General features: G+C 44.1%; 1 protein-coding gene across 1 annotated transcript; it reads right to left on the bottom strand.

Moving 5' to 3' along the window:
• Nucleotides 1–531: 531 nt before the first annotated feature.
• LOC6049453 (amphoterin-induced protein 2) lies at nucleotides 532–5931 on the bottom strand. The gene has a single exon (XM_038254390.1). It carries the CDS (start codon nucleotides 3741–3743, stop codon nucleotides 1413–1415), a length of 2331 nt encoding a protein of 776 aa, XP_038110318.1. The 5' UTR covers nucleotides 3744–5931; the 3' UTR covers nucleotides 532–1412.
• Between the last annotated feature and the right edge of the window lie 3982 nt (nucleotides 5932–9913).

Raw genomic sequence — 9913 nt, 5'->3', positions numbered from 1 at the left:
AAATAATTTAAAAAAGAAAAATAGAAAAATTGCAAAAAAAAATGCTCACTCACATAAAACTATCCTCCAATCGCAGGAAGAGGTGCAACTTTCCTAAAAGTAACCAATGCAGTCCATTAAATGATCGATTATGCAAGAACCTTTTGGGAACCATTTCCGAGTACCAAAACTGCTTCGCCAAACTTCCTTAAAAAACTTGCAAGTTCAAACACAGCCACACACATTAAACACATCACCACAACACAGAACAGCTCTCTCCATTTTTCAATAACCTTCGACAATGACCGCTAAAACTCGCAACAACAAAAAAGAGAGAAAAGTTTTCCATCTGTAAAAATAAAGTTTACCCAGTCAGAACTGCTTTCCTTCACTTTTCGAATCTTCCTTCCCTCGGGGGAAAAAGGGGGTGGGCGCAACCTTAAGTAGCCATCGATGGTCGACGAAAAACTTCAGACAATTTTGAAGGGGGGCGAACGAACGAAAGGACGGTGAAATCAAGCAATAAATAAAACAAAAGAAACAAAAGATGTGTTTTTTTTCGATTTTCATTTACTCAGTTTTTTTATTTCTCTTCTTTCCTAAAAGATCGTTTACTAAGGTATGTAGGTTTTGCTGCTCCGTACTAGCATTGTTTTTCCACAGATTTTTTTTTACTCTTTAGTTTTTTTTAGTTTTTACATCTGCTCGATTTTGCCACTCCTTGCAGCCGTAAAGAGTTTTGAAGGATTTTTACTTCTCGTCTCATAGTCTTTGGTTTTTTTATTTACTCCGATTTTTTTCTGGTTTTTAATTTAATTTAACTTTTTACAGGGTTTTGCTTTTTCATATATAAAACTAGCCTAGTTTTTTTCTGTGTTTTTTTTTTCGATTTTTTTGTTTCAATTTAACCATTTATATACTTTTTCCTCATTGAATGTGTATATATAATTTATTTCATCGCTATAATTATATAAACTAGTTTTCTTTTGTTTTCTTATTTGCCATCTGTACACCTAATTGATTACCATTTTATTAGTTTTTTTTTTAATTACAAGTCTTTTTCATTTCAAAAAGGATTACCTCCTCGCGGTTCCTCCTCTCCTACTTGCACCCGGGATGCTGCCGTCGTCGGTCGTGCAAAACTTTCTTTTTCTCACGTTTCTTCATCTCGTTTGCGTGGCAAAACTTTTTCCCACTTCTTTTTTAAACTTCAGTCGAAAACACGATAAGGAGCAAGTTTTGTTTCGTTCCGTTCTAACCAGGAATGTACAAAGTAATCAAACAACCGTGGTATATATTTTTGTATACAAAATAAACATAACCTCTCTCTCTCTCTCTCTCGATTTCTCTCTTTCGCTCGATTTCGTACTCGTACACGGCAAAAATAATATAACAAAACTATACACGAAAAAACGGAAAATTTAAACAATTGACTACACATCAGTACCGCATCCCTCCTGGTAGCCCTCGTCCGGGGAGTTTCGACTGTTGGATAATGCACGTTTCAAGGCCGTCACTGGGGGCAGCACCGGCACGCCGCCCTTCTGCCACACCCGCAGGGTTTTCGCGTTCATCGGCATGCTTCCGGTGCTGCCGTGGTGTGCCGGCTGTATACTGTTGAGCTTGTTGTGCAGCTGTTCCGCCCCGGGCACGATCGGTAGCCCGTAGTCGGACGGATAACCGCCGGTGGGCGTAGGGCCACCACCAACGGCGCCGCCACCACCTCCGCTACTACTGCTGGCCGCTCCCGGTCCGGCCGGGGTCACCCCGAAGTGCGTCCGCGGAAAGGTTCGACTCAAGTAGTCCACGGAGGACGTTTCGTCGTCCAGGTTCATCATATTGTTGTTGTGCGCACCGATAATCGGGACCTTGTCCGAGTAGGCGGTGTAGCCACCGCCACTGGGAGTTCGCGTCAGCAGCATGTCGGTCGTTTGTTCCAGCGCCGACGTTAGGTTCGAACTGTGCGTTTCCCACAGGCCGGACGGATACAGCGAGTCACAGCCGGCGCGGCTGTACTCGCCACTGCCCGGCCGCTCGATGGGATCCATCAGCGAGAGCGTATTGAGGGCACTGGCCACGTTGGCCGACAGGGTGCCGCCGCCCTGCTGGTTTCCGGCCAGATCGCTCACGCTACCGAGGCGTTTCGTGTCGTTGATCAGATCTGGGTTGTTCCCAGCGGACGAATGCGTTGGCGACACAAAACAGTTGCCGGCCGCGATCAGACTTCCGCCGGCGTCGTAATGGGACGTCGAGTAGGGCAGATCGGTCAACCGGGGCGGTTTCTGCACCGGATTGGCGCACTTTAGATCGCCGGAGTTTTTTCGATCTGGAGAATGGACATCATTAATGGGTGTGCTCACCTTGCCATTTACATTACTAGACGGACTTACAGAAGTGATCACCTCCACTTGGCCGGGCGTTTTCGTCTCCGTCATCGGTATCCGCCGCAGTCGGACCAATAGGAAGAGGATGATGAGCAGTATGAACAGTATCAGTATTACTAGTGCGGCACTCAGGCCAATGATTTGCTTGTTTTCGATCGCGAATCCGATGTCGCGCATTACGACGTGCAAGGTAAAATTAGCTTCGGCCGTTCCGGCGCGGTTCTCCACCACGCAGTAAAACTCGTTCGAGTCGGTCTCCTGAGCGTTCGTTAGCACCAGCCGGCTGCGCTTCTCGAACAAGCCCTGCTCGTATACGTATACTCGCTGGTACGAACTAAACTGTGAGTTGTTCGCCAGCAGCTTCCCGTTCCAGTACCAGTTAACGTTGGCCGATGGAACGGCACTGGTCCGGCACTCGATGCTTGCATTCTCCCCGGTGTAAGCTTGGATGTACCTCCGCACCGGGAGCATTTCCGGCTTGCAAGCGAAATCATCCACGTGCAGTTCGGCGAACGTTTTGCCGATGATCCGCTCGGGGCCTCCCGCACAAATCGGTGCTATCGGATACGGGATGTTGTTGTCCGTAATCCACACCTTGGTCGCCCGTAACCGACAGTCGCACACCCACGGATTCTCGTGCAGTTCCACGCCGTGCAGCTTGCTCAGCGTCTCGATCGTTTTAGGCCGCAGTTCGGACAGCTGGTTCCCGTTGAGTTTGAGCGAGTGCAGCGAGGTTAGCCCCTCGAACGCTTGCGGGGCGATCGTTTGGATCTCGCAGTACGACAGGTCCAGCTTGGTCAGACTCGATACGTTCCGGAAGGCGTGCGATTCGATCTTCTGGATGTGGTTGCGCGCTAGCGTCAGATCACGCAGCGAAGCGATGTGCAGAAACGATGCGGACGGAACCGCCGTCAGCAGGTTCAGCGACAGGTCCAGCTCAACGAGGTTCGTCAGCCCGGCGAACGCTCCGTCGTCAATCTGTCCGAGCCGGCAGTTGCGCAGATACAGCTTCTGCAGGTTCAGCAGATTCGTCCGTATGAACGTTTCCCGCGGCAGTATCTGCAGATTATTGCCGGACATGTCCAGCACCTGCGTCGAGTAGTCAATGTGCTCGGGTATAATTATCAGCTGTTTGTCGATGCACTCGACCGCCTGCTTGCCGCCCTTCCACTTGCACTGGCAGGACGCTGGACAGCTGCGTTCCGCATCGGCGCTCCGCACGATACACCCGGCTAGGATAATCGCCAGCAGCACCGCCGTCCAACTCCACCTCGTTCGATGCGATATCGTACTTCCTTCGTTTCTACTGTGCGAGGTGGTGCTGGAGGGTGCGGGTGCAGTCCTGCTGCTGCTGCCGTGCCGATGCCTGCCGTCAGTCATGGTAATGATGAAGATGTCTGATCAGCGCTTCTTCAATGTCACTAAGGGATGGGGGTCGGGGTGGGGTATTTTCACTCACTAGAACGGACCAAAAATGCCAGCACACAATTTGCTATCATCAATCTCGGGCGAGTTTCGGTACTGGGTTGTTGTTGTCGGTGCAGGACGAAGGCATGGACCATATCAGACACTCCGCAGCAGTTGTGGACGATGCCGAGGAAAGGCTTTCATTTATGTGTGTGTGTTTGCTTTAGAGGGGGGCCAGTGGCGATGATGATGCTGAAGTTTCCTTCCGTTTCTAGCGAGTGCCCGTCGTCGTCGAATAAAGAGGGATTTTTGGATTAGACCGGTTGCTCTCCCTCTACTTCTGCAGCGCGCGCGCTTGGGACGGACCTTAGATCTAGATTATCAGTTTCGGCGCTGGATAATTGCGCCCAAACGGTCGCTACTACGGTCTGCTCGGCAACGTTGAGGATTACAAATTATTAAGCTTATTACCAGAGGGATTATACAATTTTCGCCTTTGATCGTCCGGTTGGTCGACTGGTTTAGCGATGTGCCAAGTGGGGTGCCGCACAAACATAAACACACGCACGTTCGATCATAATCACTGCTGGTGCTGCTGCTGCTGCTACGCAAACTGGGTCTTCCTTCGTCACCCAAAACTTTTCCTCAGGCGCTCCACGCTTCAGTTTATCGCAACGCAACCTCCTTAATCACACTTAATCCTGGGGGTGGTTTTCCTTTGGCGCAAAGCGTTGCCGCACTAATATACCATTTTAGATAGATTCCACTTTTTTTTTCTCTTTCTTGTTTTTGCTGTCCCACCGCCAGCTAGTAGTGCACACTGGCCGGACCTTTTTTTAATGAGCACTAAAGTGATTTTCGCTTTTCCACCTCATTAGCTTTGCCCGTTCTTCTTGGTTCGGTCTTCTCGTTGTTTGTCGACGCCGAGGACGACGGTTCACAAATTGATTTTCCACGGAACTATTTTCCCTTCACCGTGAACACCTTGCCCGAAATCGTCGTGAGAGGTTGGCCGCACGAAAATATTAAAATGGAATTATGATGATCACATTACTGGTTACGGGACCTTCGTTCGTAGTGTACACTTCCACACACAAACACAAGCACACTAGGGCACAATGGCAGACTCGTTGGTGGTGGAGAAAATCATAAAAAATCAATTTTATGCATAAATCTATTTTTCATTCACTGGTAATAAATCCAATTTAATCCTTGTTATGTGTGTGCTTTATACGAAAATTTATTACGTAATACGGTTTTCGATGCGGGATCCTGGTCCTGGCGCGGTCGTTTAGTGGCCAATGTGTGCGTGCGCGTTCGTGCGGCCAGAACAATCGGTCAGCACCGTGAAACGCACACGAAAAGCCTCTTAGTCGGAAATTGAATATTTCATAATCCTTTTTTTTCTCGGCTACGATTCGCTGCTTCCAGCACCCACTTCGGCTTTCCTCTTGGGTCTTCACTTTCACACGGTCCCCAATGTTTACATCAATCCATCGGTTGCACAAATCCTTGCGGTTTTTGGTTGCAACCCACCACTTTGCTTCACCTGGTCGGTGATCGGTTTTTTGGGAACGGACGAGCACTCAACTTCTCGCCCAGCTTCCGTTCCGAAATTGGCTTTTGAAATCTCAATTCAGCGCGCGGGCACGATAATTACCAACTTCCGGCCATCATCTTTCCCACTATTCTTCATCTGTTTCGTTCAGCTGCTGCTCGGGCTTCACCGCCAGTCCAGAGCATGATTTGCGCGTGCATTAACGTGTGTTCGGCTTCCCTTCAACACAACTGCGATTGATTTTTCTCCTCTTCGCTACACATGATTGTTGTGAGCCTCCCGTTTCTCCTCCTCCTCGGAGTAATGTTCACCTTCCTTCTTCTTCAAAGTTCAACACTCCACCAAATATCTCACTTCCTCGGTTTTCCCTTTTCGGCAAGAATTTCGTGTGCTTCTTTTCCCCGTTTTGATTCCGCCTCGAAGATTGCTTCCCTTCTTTTGTTAGGCTTCGTTCACACTCTGTGTATAAGCACCCCTTAAAATTTTCTTGGATGGGCTTCTGCCAATGCTCTTCCTCACTAAAGAACTTCCTCAACACTCAATCCGGATCCGTCACACGCACACGGAGTTCGATCGCAACACACGTCCGAGCGGCACGGTAAACAAGCATTGACTGATTCTTCGCGAGAGCACGCAAAACACACGAACCCGCCGCCGTCGTGCCGTGCGCGCACTTTTGCGCTCTCCCTCTTCTCTCCCAACGTTCGAACGCTCTCTCGCAGGATAATTATTGATTCGCTTGCCCTGAACCCCGCTGCCGCGTAACAAGCGTAGATCCTGCAATTATCTCTCCCGCAACTCTACTCTCGCTCTCGCACCGCTCTCTCACTCTCTCTCTCTCTCCCCGCACAGGGTGCCTCTTCCACGCTGTCGGAGTTCCGACCACCAACACTTTCTCACGGCTCTTCTTCGGGTCAGCCATGCGCACCTTGCGTCGTCGTCTCGTGGACGTTCTAGGTGCCCGTTCTGAGTGTGTCAAAGTTCTTCAGCCGCGCCGCGGTCGATCGGCCTGTCGGAGTTTTGTCGGAGTTGCTCTCCTTCTACTCGCTCTCTCGCCGCACCGGCTTTCGATCGCTTGGTCCTCGACCGGATAATAATTGCTGCTTCTGCTGGAGAGCACTGCGAAGCAAAACAAAACGCAGCGGACCTGAACAGCAGCAGCCACGGTGAAGACGACAATTCAACGGTAGGCTGCTGCTACGGGGCGGCTTGAGGTGAACAGACGATTCGATGCGTACGGGCTCTTGTCACGGTGGAGGAAGTTTTGGCAGCGAAAAGTGAAGCAGCAGTGGGAGCCCCCCGGAGGAAGCCTTAAAGCTGGGTGACTTTAAGCGTGAAGCGAATGGGGCCGGTCGAAGGGAGGAGAAAACATTGTTGAGTAAGAGGTTGAAAAAGAATTGGACTGTTTTTTTGTTTTTCTAGTTTATTTGGTTTTTTATCGTTTATTTTATTTTTGGAATTTATACAAAATAAGTAAATACATCATTCAATAAAAAAAAACTAACGTTACAGCAACGTGATATAATTCTTCCTCACATTTTATTTAAGACAAAATTATCACCCAAATAACTGTTATCGAGTTAAAAAGCAGATCCAGACAAGATAGGTTATTGCCAAATTTTATTTCAAGTTTTTGTAACTCTATAGTCCCCTCCCCCACTTTCTCATAAAATGCCCATAAATGCGAAAGGCAATAAAAAAAAAACGATTCCATAATTTTATTAAAGCAAAAACATTGATAAAATTGAAAGTGTCTAATAACCATTTGAACTGTACATTCAAAGCGAGCATACATGCTAAATTTATATGTATTTTTCAATTATTTTTCCGGAATTGCGGCATAAGCACAAAGAGTGAAACATTCAAACTTCTTTTTGTAAGGGCGTTTGAACATGTTTTATGGTAAATTAAATTTAATTAACATTATTTGTTTGAGTTTAAATACATAATTTTCACGAAAGTTTTTTTTAACTATTAGATTGTTGTATTTATTGTATAAGAACTATATTTAAAAAATTAAATGCAGATTTGAATATGAACAATAGAAAAATATTTTTATGATTAAATGTTAGTTGAATTTCCACATTTTTTTAAGTAAATGCAACTTTCGTGGAAAATTATGTGTTTAAATTCAAACAAATAGTTTTTAGAGCTTCCGTGGCCGTGAGGTTACGGGTTTCGCCTTGTAAGCGGAAGGTGATGGGTTCGATTCCTGTCTGGCTCGGCAAAGTCAGATCCCTTCAAAGAGTAATTCTACTCACTGGGAATACTGACCGGTAGGGGATGGGTTTCGACTAACGGCGTGCTGGGTTTCCAATCCAGAGGTCGTGAGTTCGATTCTCGTACCGGGATGATGAAGTTTAAAAAAAAATAAGTTATTGGTTTTTAAGATTTTTTTTTAATTTTTTTAACATTCATTTTCAATTTTTATAAAATAGGAGTTTTCGAAATTTGTCAAAAAGACTGTCATTTCATTAAAACTAATGTTTGAAAATACTGACTTCTAAAATTTTATCTGCGCGTCCGTAAAGCATAAAATTTGTCCATTTGATGTTTGTGGAATGACATTTTGTTATTGTTGTTGGCTGAGGTGGTGTACATTTTATTTGATGTTGTTTTCCCTCAACTCTGATCAAGGTAGGGTTAACAAATGAAAACAAAAACAAATTTTTAGCCTTACTTTCTACATTTTGTAGCTGAAAGTATCAACAAATGTTTTACAGTCCAGATTCGATTATCCGAAGTTTCGATTATCCGAAAGTTTGTATAGGACTTCGGATAATCGAAACATAACCAATATTTTTTTCCGTATTTTTTTTAACTTACTTGTAACATCAAATTCGAGTTCTGCTATCACAAAATAAAATATGAATGGTTGATAGCCTTTTAATTTTAAAATATGTTTTTTCTTCCAATCTGGATTTAAAAATTCATCTTGGATTTAAAAATTCTAAATAATTTAAAAGCAATTTATGGGTCATATTTAATCTCAACCATCAAAAATAAGACAACGAAAACAAAATAATTCCTAATATTCGCTTATCCTAAGTGAAATTTTTCCGAGGCTTTCGGAAAATCAAATCTGGACTGTATACATTTTTGCTGTTAAGCTTCCATCGGAAATTTGAAAATTATCTATGAATTAAAAAAATATTAAACTTCTGGGTCTTTTCTGATACAAAATTATCTTTCAAAAACAAAAATTGTAATTTCTATCAATATTTTTAAGCCTATTGATTTTGGAGAAATTTTTAACGGAAATAAAATCAGGAATTGCCTTATTGGTTACAGAAAAAATGAAAATAATGATGTTTTCGATTACTTCTTGTTGATGTATTTTTATCAATTTCTGCAAATTCCAAAAATTAATACCAAATCATGCTCCTACGATGATTGTTGACTTCCATGAGGTCAAGTTTGGTATCTTGACCTCATGGAAGTCGATAATCATCACTCACTCAACCGTGGAGGCGCCATCTTTCATTGAGAGAGTTAGGCATCTGCCTGCAAAAACCAAACCCATCAGCGTATTTCACGGGATGTGCCCATTTACAGCAAAACACACTCACACCGTGCAACACTGCCCAGAACACAGATTCACTTCCATTACCGATCCCGGCCCCAGAGCCGGCGCGCAGCACCAATCTGGATCAATCATACTTCCGAAATTATTTCCACCAAAAAGGCTCAAGCCCGACTAGCCGCCCAACCGACCGACCGGGCCAAAAAGCCAAGCCAGATGTTTAAAAGAGTCAGTGATGAGAGATGGGCCAGTGGGAGGGAGGAGCAGGAACAAAAAAAAAAAAAGAAGTTCGTAATTTATCAGATAATTGCGTTCGACCGGTGCAGATGTGAGTGCTGTTCGAGGCAAAGCTGCAACATTCGCGCGAGGCCCACACCGAAATAACCGAAAATAAACTTCGCTGATAGTGTGAGGTGGGGTCAAAAAGGATACCGTATTGTAAATTTTTCAGTGAAACATGTCAAATTTTGAAAGCAAAATCCTACAAATAATCATTTTCTCCTTAATAAAAATATTTCCATTTCTTTAGTTCACAAAAGTAGACAAAAATGCCAATAGCTCATCTATCACTAATGAAACTATGATCAATATAGACAACATAAGTTATGTTCTTGTATTTTGGATTTAAGTTACAGTTTTAGCTTTGAGATTCTGCACTCTTTTTTGGCACCACCCACCTTTTTGTGAATTTCTTCACTCCTTTTACGAATAACTTTGCAACGATATAAAATAATATTTGAGTTGCATTGAAATAAAATACCAACATTTCAATGCCCTCTTAAGTTATAAAGTTAGATTTTAAGTTATAAAACGTGGTTTTGACAAAAAAAAAAGATTTTTTTCCAAATCATTGAACAAAATATTTATAATAAATGGCTCTTTCCCAGTCACAAAAAGCTGGTTCTGTTAGAATTCTGTTAAAACGTCTAAACTATTTATCCTACAACGCTTGATTAATCACTGTTCATTTACAAACAAGAAAAATAAAATTGGTTGAAATGGTGCGGAGTTGAAATTTTTTGAATAATGTGTTTTTTTGCCAAATTTGAAAACATTGTCTAA

Source organism: Culex quinquefasciatus, chromosome 2 (genome assembly GCF_015732765.1).
Source record: "Culex quinquefasciatus strain JHB chromosome 2, VPISU_Cqui_1.0_pri_paternal, whole genome shotgun sequence".
In the NCBI taxonomy this organism is placed as follows: Eukaryota; Metazoa; Arthropoda; class Insecta; order Diptera; family Culicidae; genus Culex; species Culex quinquefasciatus.
This window is presented reverse-complemented; position numbering and strand designations above follow the sequence as displayed.